This window comes from Bubalus bubalis, chromosome 17, assembly GCF_019923935.1.
Source record: "Bubalus bubalis isolate 160015118507 breed Murrah chromosome 17, NDDB_SH_1, whole genome shotgun sequence".
Lineage (NCBI taxonomy): Eukaryota > Metazoa > Chordata > Mammalia > Artiodactyla > Bovidae > Bubalus > Bubalus bubalis.
The window spans coordinates 21191985-21208948 of record NC_059173.1 but is presented as its reverse complement, the minus strand read 5'-3'; the positions used below and the strand labels follow the sequence as shown (position 1 = coordinate 21208948).

At 56.9% G+C, this 16964-nt stretch overlaps 1 protein-coding gene across 1 annotated transcript; it reads right to left on the bottom strand.

The window, feature by feature from the left end:
* Positions 1–909: 909 nt before the first annotated feature.
* On the bottom strand, positions 910–16072 carry RFLNA (refilin A). The gene is made up of 3 exons (XM_025267790.3): positions 15498–16072; positions 4211–4320; positions 910–2462 (listed from the first exon to the last, which is right to left on the bottom strand). The coding sequence occupies exons 1-3, from the start codon at positions 15702–15704 to the stop codon at positions 2129–2131; spliced, it is 651 nt and encodes a 216-aa protein (XP_025123575.1). The 5' UTR covers positions 15705–16072; the 3' UTR covers positions 910–2128.
* Between the last annotated feature and the right edge of the window lie 892 nt (positions 16073–16964).

Here is a 16964-nt window from a genome sequence, read left to right as displayed (position 1 = left end):
GCATGTCCGCACAAAGCCCCAGCGCTGTGTTTGTGCCCCGTTTGTCCTCCCCAAGCAGCCGAGGCCTTGAGGTTCTTTCTCTTGGTGACATGAACTTGTCCCTTGGCCCTGCCTTCCTGCCTCACCACCCCCACTCCTTGTCAGAGACCATCCTCCTGCAAGGCTGGAGTCCCTGCAAAGACACCAAGCGTGCGTGCTCAGTCGCTTCCGTCGTGTCCGACTCTGCTACCCCATGGACTGTAGCCCACCAGGCTCCTCTGTCCGTGGGATTCTCCAGGCAAGAATACTGGAGTGGGTTGCCATTTCCTTTTCCATGGGATCTTCCCAACCTAGGTATCGAACCCGGGTCTCCTGCATTGCAGGTGAATTCTTTACCCCGAGCCACTAGGGAAGCCCATTGCAAAGACACCAGCACTCTGCTACTCAAAAGAGGACACCATCCTAAGGCTGCTGAATGCCCTCCTCGTTCACAATCTGGGGCCCCAGAGGCCCCTCCAAGGACGCGGACCAGATGGGGAGAAGATGTAACACAGTCAAGACCTGCTTTGAGGCAGCACAGGCCCTTCTCCAGGGATACAGCCGGCTCTGGGGGTCTGTGGGTGTTGAGGGCTGGCATACCGGGTGGCAAAGCATGGGAACATCAAATATTCAGATTGCCGGGACTTTATTTGAAATCACCTCCAGACCAAGTCCCAGCGTGGGGCCTGGGCCTCTGCATTAATTTCCTAGCTCCTAGGTGGAGCTGGTGCACCCTGAAGCTGTCTATGGGGAAAGGGGTGCTAGCATAGGGCTCTGACCCTTCCGAGTGTCTTCCTGTCCCCATGAGCAGCCGGGAGGGACCATGGGCCTGTGAATACCACCCCCTCCCGGGGAATCCAAAGGTCTTGGAAGCACGGAAGAGGGAACCTCTTTGAATTTGCACATTTTATTAAGACAATCAGTCATTCCTTAAGTTATTTCTTTGTTAATCAGAAAGCATCTTTGTGGAGAGACCACGCACAGTCTGTATAGTTATATAAAAATACATCAGTCACCTTGCCTCTCCTGAATGTGAGCTCCAAGTTGCCCTTCTCCCCAGCGAGGGAGCTAAAGCCCCATCTTAGGGGGGAAGCCAGGGGAATGTCAGGGGTAGCCCCCACCTAAGGCTCCAGTCTGAGGGCATCTCTGTGGCCACGTTGGGGGGCTTTTGGGTCACTGATGCCGAGCAGCCCCAGGTCGTGGCCTGGCCCCCACGTGGCCTGGCTCTTCCCAGGAGCATGGGGGTCTCACGTCTTCCTCCCTGACCTTGCACGTGTGCAGTGAGCCCTGCAGCACGGCCATTGCCGAGTCATCACTGTAGGAGGGGAAGGCCTGAGCGAGGGCAGCGGGGCCCCACAGAATCTCTTTAAGCTGACGGCTGGCAGGTGGTGGTGGTCATCTCCAAGAGCTTAGACGCCTCCCCTTGGCACCTGGCTCGAGGGCTCTGATGTTCCCGAGTCCTGGTCCTGAAGGCGTCGGCGGACAGAGGCAGGCTGCCCTGCGGGTGAGGCTCTGGACACGGAGCTGAAAGGCTGCAGTGCAGACGGGCTGGGCCCTCCATCCTCTGCCCTGGGGCACGGGCATCGGGACAGCGTGGGCAGGGCTCCTCCTGGCAGCTCCCCAAACACAGCCCACTCTGGCCCTGGCATCGGCATCCAGCTCCTGGCCCACCATCCGCCAGAGGTTGCCGGGCTATGGCTCTGGGCGTTAAGCTGCATGCATTTGAAAGGCTGGCTTTGGAAACAGCGTCCTCCAGGGCTGCCGGGTTTCTGAATGGCCCCCTTCTTTCCTCCCGTGCGGCCAAGGCTGGGATGCCTCCATCCTGCCGATGCTTGGGGTGTCCCCGCCTCAGGGGCAGCCAAGGACACGTGCCTTCTTCTCTCCATTGCTGCCTATCTACCTGCCCCCGCCCCCTGCTCCTCCGAGAGCCAGGCCCAAGCTGCCTTCCCAAATAGGTGCTGATAAAATAGATGTGTTTATTGGGTGAGCCCCAGCGGCCAGGGTAAACACAGCCCGGGGTCCTTCCCAATAGCGGAGTCCATCCTCCGGCCGCCCCAGGGATGGCCCTGGTTCGCCGCCGACGGCACCACCACCCGGGCCGGGCTGTGGGTCAGAGCGGCGTGGGGCCCAGGAGGCCGGGCCCGGGGCGCGGGCACAGCTGCAGCTGCACACTGGCCGTGAACCAGCAGCGGGGCCGGCCCAGGCTGAGGTGCAGGGTGGTGCGGAAGGAGTTGCTGGCGCACTTGGGGAAGATGATGGTGGTGCTGCGGAAGCGCAGGGCGCGGGGGCGCGGCTCCAGGGTCAGCTGGCTGCGGTAGTTGCGCCACGTGCAGTTGGGGGCGGCCACGATCGTCTCGCTGTAGGCCGTGACCGTGGGCACCGGCGCGTAGAAGACCTTGTCCCGGAAGTGCTTCTCCGATGCATACTTGACCTCAGAATTGCAGCTGGTGGAGGGGAGGACAGGGGTGAGCTCAGGGCCGGGCAGTCAGATCACCATCAGAGGGCAAGGTGAACATGGAGCAGCCTGGGCTGTTGCAAAATGTCAAGGTCAAAAGGACAAAGAAGGAACCCTGCCGACTCGGAGAAGACTCAAAAAACGGGCCAACTACATGCCACACGTCCCCCTGGCGGGATCCTGGACTGGGATTAAAAATAGGCTATAAAAGGACATTTGGGGACAATGGGCGGAATTGGACTAGGCAGTGGTCGTGTTTTTAGCTTTAGCTGGTCCGATTTTGGCAAGCGGACCATCATTATGTGAGAGGATGTCCCTGTTCTCAGGAAGGACACCAGCCGGAGTTATTTAGAGGTTCGAGGTCAAGATGTCGTCATCCTCCTCTCAAACAGGTCAGAAAAAAATGTTTTGTTTATGTAGAATGAGTGAGAGCGTGTGGCTGTTCAAGCCAACAGGGCAATATGGAAACAAGGAATCAGTTCAACCAGGGTCCCCTATACTCTTCCTGCAACTTTCTTTACGTTTGAAATTTTATCAAAATAAGTTCCCCCAGAGTAGCGTCGGCTCCTCCAGATGAGTGAACCCCTTGCGCTGCCCTGGGCTTAGTCGCTCAGTAGTGTCTGACTCTTTGCGACCCCATAGACTGTATAGCCCACCAGGCTCCTCTGTCCATGGGATTCTCCAGGGAAGAATACTGGAGTGGGTTGCCATGCCCTCCTCCAGGGGTGACCCCCTCATGAGTGGCCAGCTGCTCAGCACCCCCCAGCTCTGCTCCCACATCATCACACTGGAAGGTAAAGCTGTGGGGAGCAGGGGCTTCACCTGTCTGTCTCCTTCCCCACCGGATCCCACAGGTGATCCATGGGGGGATGGAAGCAGACTCCCAAGAGCCCAGGCAGCCCGAAACCACCCTGGCAGGGGCCTCTGATAATAAAAACTAAAAAGGATAAGTTTTCGGGCAGAAAATTCTTTAAAGTAGACCCATTTGTCTCCTGGGAACATATCTAGAGCTGGAGGAGCAGGAGGCAGAGGGTCCCACATCCCTGGCCAGGCTAGAGTGATGTGAACAAATCCATCTGAGCGTGCCATAGATATGGGGGCCAGACCCATGGACCTCAGACTGCACCTTCTGGAAGCCTGAGCCCCAGAAGCCCTCTCAGGAGGGCAGATGGCTGGAGAAAAGCACCTGAGGGGGTGGGGTTGTCATTCAGTTGTATATGGCTCTTTGTGACCCCACGGACTGCAGCACGCCAGGCTTCCCTGTCCTTCACTATCTCCCAGAGTTTGCTCAAGCTCGTGTCCATAGAGTCGGTGATGCCATGCAACCATCTCATCCTGTCGCCCCCTCTCCTGCTCTCAGTCTTTCCCAGCATCCAGGTCTTTGGTCACTTGGTTCAGCAGTGCAGGTGCCACTTGAGATACCCTGTGATGGGAGGGCACCTAATACACTTCCGGGCAATGGCTCCTTGGGGGATAAAGGGGAGAATTTTAAATAACAATCAGCCAGGTTGGAGGTGAAGTCAGTGTGGAAATGGCCAAATGTAGGCCTGGGACAGTGAGATGGAGGGTGCAGACAGTAAAGGCCGCAGAGTCTCTCCAAATCACAGCCATGCCTCCTCGGGGAGCATCACCCAGAAGGACTGCCTAGAGCAAGGGGAACCTGCAGAGACCCCCAGCCTGGCCCCCCACCCATCCCACCCCCACCCCACCCCTACCCAGCCCAGCAGCCCCACTCACCGGATCTCTGGTGTGGGTTCTGGGTTCACCTCAATGCTCTCCCCAAAGAACACAGGCAGCATCCTGGGCCTCATCTCTCGTGCCGGGGTACTCGGTGGGTGGGCGGGGGGCTGTGGGGAGAGCCAGGGACGCAGGGTCACATGAGCAGCCCTTCAGCACTACGGCCTCAGCTCCCTGATGGACACAAGAGGAGCTCCCCACACCCTTCCAGTCCTGGCTTTTCTGGAAGGCTGCTTCTGCGGGGTCCATCAGGAAGCCCACCCCAGAGTCCCTCTGTGGAATCCAAGCACTCTGATGCCCACTCACCCACTGGCCTGTCCCCCTCCCCCCCACCAACCACCTGGTTCTCAGGCATCACTATAAGGGGACGTGGTCATGGCCTCTTTCTACAGTGCCCAGCTCACCTGAGCCCCAAGAGCCAGGCTCAGAGCCCTGCAGAACTGAGAACCCTCTCAAGGAGCCCCTGAGCCCAAGCATCGCGAGCTGCCCCCCGGGGGTGACATGGCAGGACGGAGCTCTGAGATGGGCTGAAAACCACGCTCATCAAGGCAAGAGTTTCCAGCCCTTCTTGGTACATGGCTGTGGGTCCCTCATTCAAATCCTTCGCAAGGTCCTCTTTGACCTCACCTGGATGAGGGATCACAGCAGTGGACACTCTTAGAGCACGAACTGCACCAGGCACTGCTCTGAGGCCCCCATGTATCCATTCATTCACTCATGGGACGGAGCTGTTACTCGTATCCCTGTTGTATAGATGCTAAAACTGAAGCCCAGAGTGGCCAAGTAACTTGCCTGAGGCCACACAGCTAGGAAGGGGCAGAGCTGGTGGTCTAGCTGCAGAGCCTGTGCCCTCGCCCACATTCCCCCACTGCCTCTCAATGCCCACAAGACTGGCGCTGTAGCCCCAAGCCCTGACCTGTCAGCCCCATGCTCAGAGCAAGCTTGCCCTCGTGCACAGGATCACAGAGCTTCCTATCCAGGCCCATATTCCGCTAGCTTGGCCATGCCCCAGGCTGCCTCTGTGCCTTGGCTTATGCTGTTCTCGGTACTGGGAACGTCCTTTCCTTTCTCTCTGACTTGGTCTAAGGCGACAACTCAGAAACCAGCTTCCTGTCTTCCCGAACATCCTCTGTGGGGTCCCTGGAGCTCCCACCTGCTGGTCTCCATTGCTGCGACCCCTTTGTGCGTCTGTCACCCCCAGACCACGAGGTCCTTAAGATTCAGGACCAGAGGACTACTCTATCCCCAGTGCCTGGCGCCTTTCAGACCCCGTGCTGTCCAAAGGCAGGACCTCACACGTGCAAAGCAGCACCCTGCTCCCCCACACACTTGTGAGCCCCTGAGCCAGCCCCATGCCTGTCTTTTAATCTGCTTATCTGTCTGTGGATGTGGTCACCAAAGCCACCTCCTCAGCTGATCACAGTGTCCCCAGAACACAGGCCGATGAAGGACCACAGGAAGAAAATACCCAAGACTTAGACAAACAAGGGGTTCCCCACAGGCCCCCAGCAGCTGTCCTCAGGGTGGTCCCATCTCTCCTTTGCTGGGCGTGGCAGGTAGAATAATGTCTCCCAAAATGTGAGGTCCTAATGCCCAGTTCCCGGTAATGTGCAACCTTACAAGGCAAAAAGGTACTTTGTAGGTGTGATTAAGGATCTTGAGATGGGAAGACTGTCATGGAGTATCCAGTGTCCACCCCACCCCCCATCATCACAATGGTCCTTATAAGTGAAAGAGGGAGGGAGCGGGTCAGAGTCAGAAAGATTGAGGCCATTACCCTGCTGTCCTAAGGATGGAGGATGGGACCACCAGCCAAGGAACATGGGCAGCCCCTAGAAAGTGGGAAAGGCAAGGATTCCCCCCTAGAGTGTTTGGAAAGAATGCGTGGGTGTGTGCTCAGTCGCTTCAGTTGTGTCCGACTCTATGCGACCCTATAGACTGTAGCCTGCCAGACTCCTCTGTCCATGGGGATTCTCCAAGCAAGGATACTGGAGTGGGTTGCCATGCCCTCCTCCAGGGGATCTTCCCAACCCAGGGCTCGAATCTGCATCTCTTATGTCTCCTGCACTGGCAGGCAGGTTCTTTACCACTAGCGCCAGCTGGGAAGCCCCCAGAAAGGATGCCTTGCCCAAATCCTTGCTTTCATTAATAGCCTGTGAGACCCATTTTAGACGGCTGCCCTTTGGAGCTGTACAGTATTCTTTACATTTATTTTGATTTTACTTGTTTGTTTTTGACTGTGCTGGGTCTTTCTCAGCACACGTGCTCTTCGCTGTGGCACTCAGTCTTCTCTAGTTGTGGCGCCTGGGCTTGGTTGCCTGGCGGCATGTGGGATCTTAGTTCCCTGACCAAGGATAGAATCCACGTCCCCCGCATTGGTAGGCGGATTCTTACCCACTGGACCACCAGGGAAATCCCTGGAGCTGTAAGGTATCGAGTCCGAGTTGTTTTAAGCCACTGTGTGTGCAGCCATTTGTTAGAGCAGCGACAGGGGGCTCATATATCATGTGACCTGGCAAGCAACTCCCCACTCGGGGTTGCAGCCTCCTGGTCCCCAAAGTGGGGTGACAGGAGCACTTGCCTCACAGGCCGTAGTGAGGACTGCAGGATTCAACGTGTAAATGAGTGGGATTGTGCCTGGCACTGAGCAAGCTCCGTGTAGTGTGGGCTTGTATTCTGAATGCTTTTCATAAAGGGTCAAGAGGCAGGGGTGGGGGTTCCTCTCCAGAGAGAGGTCAATCCACACCCCCTTTTTAAGCTTGAGACAACCCTGCTCTGACCTGCCAGAAGCAAGCACGCATCATTCAGGAGATTTAAGTTTAAAAATAAAATAGTGATGGGAATTCCCAGGTGGTCCAGTGGTTAAGATTCCACACTCACTGCTGAGGGCCCCAGTTCAATCCCTGGTCGGGGAACTAAGATCCCACAAGCTATGCAGCACAGTCAAAATTTTAAAGAAAGAAAAAAAAAGTGACAAGATTTTGGAACTTCTGGTGTTCTCCATGGCTCTGTGAACTCAGCACTGACCTCAGCTATAAAACTCCATGACTTGATGTTCATAAAAACCATACTCTCTCCCTGCAAGACTCTCTGAAGTACGAAAGTGAGCATGTTAGTCGCTCAGTCGTTTCTGACTCTCTGCGACCCTGTGGACTGTAGCCCGCCAGGCTCCTCTGTTCATGGGATTCTCCAGGCAAGAATACTAGAGTGGTGAGCCATTCCCTACCTGAAGTATGGCACTCCCCCAAATGTGTGCAGTGGTTTGCTGAGCACCTACTGTGTGCTGAACACCTACTGTGCGCCAGATCCTGTGTGGGTTGGATGAATCACAGTGCCTCCCAGGATTCGTCTTGTGGACACAGAAGAGGAGAGAGGATGATGCAGGCATGCAAGGGGCCGTGGATGCGGGTGCTAAGGTTTTCGGTGGCATCTCTAGGTGGAAGGGTAGAGGGAGGAAGGGGTAGCCTGCTACTGGTTTTCATCACCCACCCCCACCCGACCCCCACGAAAGAACAGTTCCTAAGCTCAGAAGCAGGGAGTAATTCTTTGGGAGGTAATAAAGAACCAGGTACCACCATCCCTCTCAGTTTCACTCAAGCCTCCTGATGAGAGCTGAGTGCATGTTTGGGGCCCTATTCTGGCCAGATTTCACTCCCCGACTGGCTGCCAGCAGGGGGGACTAGGCTGACCTCACATCAGTGTCCCAAGGGCCCCGGTGAAAAACAGCTAAAATCCATCCCACCCGGGAGTGCCATACAAGAGCTGGGGGAAGCTACTGAAAACCCAGACGGAGGCTGGCATCCAGGGACCTGGGCCATAGGACAGCTGAAGGCCACCCTCGCAGGGCTCCAGGGACCCGTGCAGCTCCTAGGTGCCCCACAGCTGCCTGCCTGGCCCCAGAAGCTCGGGGCTCAGTCTTGCAGCTACAGAGGCGGGCCAGGAAGGCAAGCCGCCGACCCTGCAAAAGCGGCTCACCCAATTCCCCACCTCCAGCCCCCGGACACCCCCATGGGAGCCACCAGGGTGAAGGCGGGCTGTGGAAAGGGTTGGGGCACACAGGCCCAAGGGACCACTTCTGTTGCTGCACCTGCTCGCCTGGCCCAGGCCACGTGGAGTGAAGAACACTCCCAGGCACCCTGCTCCCCTCACCACTCCCCAACCCCGGGGGCAGCCATAGGCCAGCTTGTTCCCCTAAAGGCCCAGGTGCTTGCTCCACTATGAAGAGGACCCACTGAGAGACGCCTGCGCTCAGGGAACCTGCTCACCATGCCTCAGTTTGTCCTTCTGTACAATGGGATCATGCCATTTGTGAAGCCCACAGTCCGGGGTGCCCAGGTGCAGGCTGGCTAGTGTCCTCGGGGCCCCTTGAAGCCCTGGGGGGCAGGGCCAGAGGAAAAGCAGCTGAGTCTCCGGGGCAGAGGAGTGGAGAGGCTGAAGGCTGGATCCTCATCTCCCAGACACCACGCCCTCCACCCTAGGATGGTAACACAGTTGGACCAGCCCTCAAATCCTTCTGGGGACCAGAAGAGCCCCGTTCTGGCCTGGGGAGGGGGCTGGCCTGGCTCCCTGGTCTCCTGGGCAGGCAGGGCATCTGCGTGGGGACCAGGGAGGACTTCAGAGAAAGCAGGACCCAGAGAGCAGTGAGTCGCGGCTGCCCTCTGCCCACCAGGCCCCACCCGCCTCGCCCAGTGATTCACGTGTGAGGATCAATACTGGAAGTAAAAATACACGTGGGCGTCTGGAGCGCTCCCTGTCTCTGGCTGCTGTACACAGCACGGCCCACAGGACAGCAATGAAAGATAAGCGCTGCTGGGCTGTGAGAGCTCCGTGCCGTGTGGTGACAGCCCAGCCTGACCGGGGCTCCCAGCCTGGCTGGCAGGGACAACTAGGGACAGCAGAGGGGCGTTTGTCCCCAGCCTGGGTGACCCACGGTGGTCCCTCACCTGCCACTGCATGGAAGGTGGCTAGAGCCATGTGTGTCCCATGAAACTTTCTGCTCAGTCAGGTGGTATCAAGCCCCCATCAGTGGAGAGTGAGTGGCAGGAGGAAGGGTCCAGGGAGACCCCACACTGGCGTGGGGGCGGGGCATCCTCATCAAAGCCATGGGGAACCTTTGTGAGGGCTGAAATGGACCTTCTCAAGGCTGCTGACCTAACTGGTGGCCATGGTTTCTACTGTGATCAGAATTAAACTGATGATCTTCAGCATGTTTGGGGAGTTGAGACCAAAAGCTCCCATGGTGGGCTAAAGTGGACGTTAGCCTTCACCCATGAGGAAAGCGATTCAAGAAGGGATTATTTATGCCCCAAGAATCCTCATCCTTTTTATGAAAGGCCTTGGGGATTGGTGGTCAATTCTGGGCTGCAGCGGGGGCAGGCAGCTCCCAAAGGCTAGGTGCCCAACATGGAACAACAGAGGAGGTGAGCGGGGCCAGGCTGGGGGGCCAAGGGGACCCCAAATGGTCCAGGGGCTGACACTCAGAGAGTGAACCTGAGCAAAGCCATAGACCACAGGTCGGAGGCAGGGCTGAAGGACAGGCCTGCTCCCCAAGACAAGTGACCAGAGAGGCCCAAGCCACAGAAGGGTGCTGGGTTGGCTTGTGACCCCCACAAAGGTATATGTGTGTGTGTGTGAGTCACTCAGTCCTGTCCGACTCTCAGCGACCCCATGGACTGTATGTAGCCCACCAGGCTCCTCTGTCCATGGAATTCTCCAGGCAAGAATATTGGAGTGGGTTGCCATTCCCTTCTCGAGAAGATCTTCCCAACCCAGGAATTGAACCCTGGTCTCCTGCATTGCAGGCAGATTGTTTATCTGAGCCACCAGGGAAGCCCCCACAAAAGTATGTTCACATCTTACTTGCTGGGACCTGGGGGTGTGACCCTCCTTGGAAATAGGGTCTTTAAGTAAGGAAGATCAAGTTAAGATGAGGTCCCACTGGGTGGGGGTGGGGCCTGATTCAATACGGCTGGGGTCCTTATAAAAAGAGGGAGCTTTGGACACGGGATATACAGAGGGAAGAAGGTCACATGGGGATGGGGGCGTGTGTCTACAAGCTGAGGCACACCGAGGCTGGCGGGCACCACCAGAAGCTGGGACAGGCACCCGGATGGGTTCTTCCCTAGAACCTCTGGAGGGATGGTGGACCTGCTGACACCTGGGTCTCAGACTTGTGGCCTCTTTGTACTAATATCCCTCCCCCGACAGGGAGGCCAGGAGTCCCAAGGGCGAAAAGGACAGACCCATCTCCGGGTGCCCCTCCGCCGGGTGCCACTTTCCCAGGATGGTGGCTCCTGATCGCTCCCTCACCCCAGAGCACCTAGCAGGGCGAGGGCCTATTTGTCTTCTTTTCACACTAAGGCTCCAGGCGGAGCTTCTCAGACAGGTGAGCCTTTCACAGAGAAGCAGGGCTGTCAGAGAGGTCGCTGGGTTTCCGCTGGAGGCCGCTGTGTCCAGGATTAAGCAGATGGGGGCTGAAAGGAGCAGCCAGGGTTTCTGGCTCCTCACAGCCTTTCTTCCTTCACACAGGCTCCTCCCTCCATGGCCTGACACACCTGGTTCTCTTCCCCGACCCTGCTCAGGCAACTGTGCTGGTCAGGGACACACCTGTGGGCCTGCTAGGGGGCCAGGAGGCTGACCTTGTCTTCACAGTCTGCCATACACCTAACCTTCCATTTTTCTCTTCATTTGTCCATCCACTTGTCTGTCCGTCCCATTCATCCATCTGTCCATCCACCCATCCATCCGCATGTCCATCCATCCATCTATTATCCACTGTCCATTTATCCACGCATCTGTCCATTTATCCATTCATCCATCCATTTGTCCATCCAGCCTTCTCTCCACATATGCATTCATCTGCCCATCCTCCCATCTGTCCATCCATCCATCCATTCATTTGTCCATACATCCTTCCCAATCCTGGGCCCTAACTGCCTAAATTCCTAACTTCCTTCCCTCTCTGCCTTCATGGTTTCATTAACACAGGCCAGAAACAGAGAAATGAGAAAATCCAAGCGTCCTGGGGTGGAGGACTCTGGGGGACACAGCCAAGATCCTAAGAGGTGGCTGTGACCAAGATTTCCAAGAGCTGGGCAGCAGCCCCAGGAAATTTTCAAGGATGGGGCAAAGACAGCCCACTCCCCATCACTAATTCTACCTGGATCTGGCCCCAAGGGGTGCCCTCAGAATCCAGGTCCAGGAAACCAGAACCTCATCCTTCGGGAAATTCTCCAGTGGGCCACTCAGGCATACACTCGATGTATAAACAGACCCCTGGAGATGAAATGGGGGTGATGGGACCCAGAACACTGGCTGCTGGAGAATCCACATCCATATCTGAGGGGCAACAGCTCAGACCACCACCTCTGGTCACAGGGGGGTGAGCCCTTCATCTGCCACAGGTGGTAAGCTCTCATCTCCCCCACCCCATGGTGGCGGTCCCCTCCAGTGGGCACCCAGAGATCATGACTTGAGATCCCAATGCCATCTGCACTCCCCCTAAGGGCGGTAAAGAGGGACAGGGCTAGTTGCCCGAACTGTCCAGGTTAACTTGGAGGGGTGGGTGCCTGCCACACACACTCACTCAGCCCTCCTGGCAACATAAGCCTCTCCCCAACGATGCCCCCAAAGTCCCCCAGCTCCTTCCAGGCAGGACAGGTAGCTGGGGAGGAAGTACACGGGAGCTGGCGGTCCAGGGCCTGGGAGCTTGAAGGTGGTACAGACGACTTCTGTCCTGTTCCTGGCTGTATCCCTCAGCGGGCCTGGCTTAAATATTCGAAGGATGAATGCAGCTGACAGGCAGAGCCTGGCTGGCCCGGCAGGCGGCCTTGACTAGCCTGGTGTCCTGCAGCTGAGCAGGGCCCCACAGCATGGAGATAAGACCTCCCTCCACCCTCCACAGAGCCTGTTCCACACGGGCTCCTCTCAGTCAAGTCTCTGATTTGGGTTTCTAAATTTGGGGGAGTCTGGGAACTCATGAGGCTCTCAAAAAATGAAAATAAAACAGCCACAAGTCCCTTTTTAAAAGACCAAATGGAATTTTACTTTCTGGCCTCAGCTGGGTGTACAAGTCCCTGTAATGGCCTTGGCTGGCCTCACTGCAGCAACTCCACCATGCCGGCTTGCTCCTGCCTCAGGGCCTTTGCACTGGCCATTCCCTTGGACTGACACATGTTTCAGGCCTATGACCATGAGGGCCACTCTCATTTTTCTGGTTTCCATTAACTGTCACTTTCCTGACCACCCTGTCCACTCGCACCCAGCTCTTTAAGGGCACTTAACAGTCGGTCTAGCGTTGTATCACGTATTTAAGTTGGTGACTGTCTCTCCCACTAGAATGCCAGTTTCATGGCGGCGGGGACCACCTTTGAACATCTTGTTCACCACTGTGTCACCCACGAGCCCCAAAACGGCATGACATACAGTAGGTGCTCAGTAAGCATTGGTGGAATGATTCCCAGATCTTCCTTTGGCTTGAGAATTACTAGAAACATTACCACCCTTGCTTCAAAAAGTGGGCAAGAAAAAAGAAAAAACCTATGGTCAAGATAGGGTGGGGGTTGGGGGTTCACTCACACCCAGCCTGGTCCCCAGCACCTTTTAGGTCTTGGGGGGCAGTGTTGCAGCCAGCCAGTTACCCTACATCCATGGAGTACTGTCCAGATGGTAAGTTTAACTTATTTACAAAAAAGTAGGGGGAGAGGGGACCTCTTTGTAGAGGGTGAGCAAATTTAACATGCACGTCCAGCATAATAAATACGGTGACAAGCCTGTGAGGACCTCAGTGACCTGGGGGTGGGGACAGAACTGCAGCTCACCCCACCCCCGTCCACCCGCTGGGGCGTGTGGCACCAATGTTGACCGGGAGGGCAGTGCCAGGAACAGGGTGTCAGAACAGAGGTGTCTACCCCAGGCTGAACCCTAGGCCCACACGGGGTGCCAAAGCAAACCCAGCCCTGCGTGCAGCCAGCCTCTTCCTGGGCATTTGAAACCATCAGCTCCAAAACGCAGGAGAACTTTCTGTCCATTTGTGCAAGATTGGCAGCTGGTATTTTTGCCTACATCTGCTCCCGGGAAGCATTCTCAGTGCGTGTGTGTGTGCGTGCTAAGTCACTTCGGTCGTGTCCGACTCTTTGTGACCCTGTGGACTGTAGCCTACCAGGCTCCTCTGTCCCTGGGATTCTCCAGGCAAGTATACCAGAGCGGGTTGCCATTTCCTCCTCCAAGGGATCTTCCCAGCCCAGGGATCAAACCCACATCTCTTATGTCTCCTGTATTGGCAGGTGGGTTCTTTACCACTGGCGCCATCTAGGAAGCCCCCCAATCAACTCTACTCCAATAAAAAATTAAACAAAAAATAAAGTATGTTTAAAAAAATTTTTTTAATAAAATTTTAAAACCCACGCAGATAGTTAATTAGCCACACAATGAAAAGTATGATAATGCAAGGTTTAAGCGTAGATACTCTGAAGCCCAATTTCCTGGGTTCTAATCCAGCAAAGTCACTGACCTCTCTGTGCCTCAGTCTCCCCCTCTGGAAAATGGATCTAACAAGAGCACCTACATACTTCATAGGGATATCATGAAAATGAAATGAGTTGGCAGAAGTAAAGAGCTTTAGGACAGTTCTTAGCTCATGGGAAGGCTGTCTAAATGCAGATATCATTACCTGTGCACACAAACCCCCAGGTCTTGCCCTCAAGCCAAATTAAAAAGATTAGAGACACAGCTCAGTTCCATATCTGGCATCTAGTTAGCAAGAGGGAAAAATAAAATCAACCAGGACAGCCAAGACAAGTAAGCCGGGTGCTCTGTTCCTGTGGCTGCCCCTGGCTGGCAGGAAAAGCATCCAGAAAACCTTCTACAAGGCAAATTCTGGGTGACCCAAAGAGTAAAGGGGAAGCCTGGTTCTCCGCCCCTATCCTCCAAGCCCCACTGTGTGGGACACCAGAGGAACTGAGTCCCATCGCGAGCAGCCCAAATAACCCCCATTCAACAGTGCCAAGTCTGAGACACTTGTGCAGGAAAGTTGGCGCGTTTGGATAACAGGATCAGTTTCACTGCCAACAGCCGGGGTCACACCTATCGATCCCTGGAAGTCCGGAAAGCCTCTCCCACCCCCTCACCCACAAAGAGAGAGCAAAGTTCAAATTCAACACGTAATTTCGGTCTAAGACAGGGGTTTCCCAAACTTTGCTGCACTGGGATCACCTGGGGAGGTTTTAAAAATCCTGATGTCCAGTTTGCAGCGTCTAATAAATCAAATGAGAATGTCTGGAAGTACAAGGTGGGTATGGGAATTTTTTTTTTTAAATCTCCCAGAGATTCCCATGCGCTCTTAAGTTTGGGACCCACCGGAGCAGAGAACAAGGGAGACACCAGTGACATTCCTGTCTGTAGGCAGGAGGCGGGATAACCATTCCTTTCGGTTCTGGGGAGATTTTCCAATGAGCAGGATGCATTTACTGCCTTGTGAGGGACCAAGCACTGCCGGGGGCCCCAGGAAAGTGGTGCCAGGCTGGAGTCCTGCTAGTACACCCCGTTAAAGCGTGCAGAGAGCTGCAAGAATGGGGAGATGCCACTGGGCCTGGGAGCAGCCTCCGGATCTCAGTTTATCATTCCTCAAATCAGAAAGCACCCGATCCCGCCCGCTTGGCTCCCGCCTGCCGGGGAAGGGGTGGGGTGGGGGGAACCCAGTCTCAGCCCAGCCACCAAGCGGGCAGACCCCGGCAATCCACCTGAAGGTCCCATCGCCTCTGGCAAGAGGTAAAACTCTTGCGCCTCCGGACCTGGGGTTCCAGCCTTCCCCAGGCACCGCCTCAACTCCACGTCAACATCCCTCAAAATCCCGAGGAGGAAGGGTTCCTGTCTGGGTTTGGTTAAAAAAAAAAAAAAAAAAAAAAAAAAGGCTTTCACGTTGGCAGCACAAGGGGAAGAGTAAACAGGGAACCTGGGTCCATTGCTGCAGCCTGGGGTTCCAGCTCACCTCTGGGAAGACAACCTCTTAGAGAATTTCAGATGGTCCTCACCCTCTGTTCTTTTACTGCTGACAGTAAGACTCCCTAGAGAGGTCGGCAGCCAGGGAGAGGTCTGCAGGGACCAGGCTGGCCCACCCCCACCTAGGCGCCTCGATCCCCACCTGGGGAGCATGGCTGTCACTTGGGACACCTTCTTGGCTGGGGGGATGCCGGGATGAACCCAGGCCCGGCTCCTGAAGTACCCCGTCTCCTTGGGGGGTGAGGGGGGCGGGCACTGACCCCCTTTCTGCCCGAAGGTGCGTGCTTACCGCTCTGGCCTCGCCGGGTCCGGGGGCCTCGGAAGAGGCGCCGGCGCCCCCAGCGCGGGCGTCGAGGATGCCAGGCGCCAACGAGTAGAAGGGCGGGCTGGGGCTGGGGCTGGGGGGTAGCCCAGAGTCGGGGCTGTCCAGCACGCCCTCCCGGCTCTTCTCCTTGAGGCTCTCCTCCATGCCCTGCAGATGCAGGTGGCCCACCATGTCTGGGGGGCGCGGGGCGCAGGCCCCCGGCTCCTCGGGGGGCTCCTCCACCGCGCTCCGGGGCCCGGGGCGGGCGGGCGGCGGCGGCGGGGCGAGGGCTGCGCGCGCCCGGGACCTGCAGGCAGAGCCTAGAGGCGGCGCGTCAGGCCCCGGGGCTCCCAGAGCCCCCGGGTTCCCCGACCGGCCGGGCCGTGCGCGCCGCGTCCAGGAGGGGCCGGCGGTCGGGCGCCCGGCTCTGCGCTCTCGGGGCGGCCGCCGCGGCGCTGCCACGCCGGGCCTGCCGCCCGCCCGCCGCCGCTGGCCGCGCTCCAGCCACGCCGGGCCCGGCCTCGTCTCTGCGCTCCACCGCCCGCGGCCCGGCCCAGCCCGAGGCACACGCCGCCGCGAGGCCCTCTCCGCACCTTCCCGGCCGCGCCTCCTTTTCTAGGCGCCTCCTCCTCCCTCCTCTCTCCTCCTCCCGGCCCACCCCGCCTCCGGCCTCCTCCGCGGTGGGCAACCGCCCCGGCCGGCGCCTCCACCAGCCCGCGCCCGGGGGACAGCACAGCTCGACGTTATGTGTGTTTTAGTCGCTCAGTCGCGTCTGACTTTTTGCGACCCCGTGGACTATAGCCAGCCAGGCTCCTCTGTCCATGGGGATTCTCCAGGCAAGAATACTGGAGTGGGTTGCCACCCCAGCTCCAGCAGATCTTCCCAACCCGGGGATTGAACCCGGGTCTGCTGCATTGCAGGTAGATTCTTTACCATCTGAGCCACCTGAGAAGCCCTACAAGCCTCCGGAATAAACACCCCAGTGGCAGCACTAGGGGGTGATTCGTGGGGTCCTCAAGCCTCTTAAGCAACAGCTGTAGCAGTAGTCGTGTCTGATGTGACCATTCGAGGCTTCCTCCCGCTCACTAAAGTCCCAATAAAAGAATCTTCAGAGATTTCTGTTTTAGAAAGTCTGTAACTTACAACGGAAGGGACGAAAACAAGATGCTTAAACGCTCACCAGGCTTCAAGACCTGTTCCTTGGCTCCTCTCTTTCCAACGCGACTGTCCACCCCTCTGTTGACCTTCTAAGATAGGAACCAGTGGCCAGGGGTACTTTTGTCTGCATTATCGATCATCCGAGGCCAACGCACTGGGCCTTTGCGGGTGGACAGCACTGAGTGAAAATGCGGCTGCGGGAGGTGACCGTGAGATTAGAAATATGTCCTGAATCCTCCAGCATTTTGCTGGGTGCCTAGTTTCTTCCTGGGCTTCCCTGGTGGCTCAGAGGTC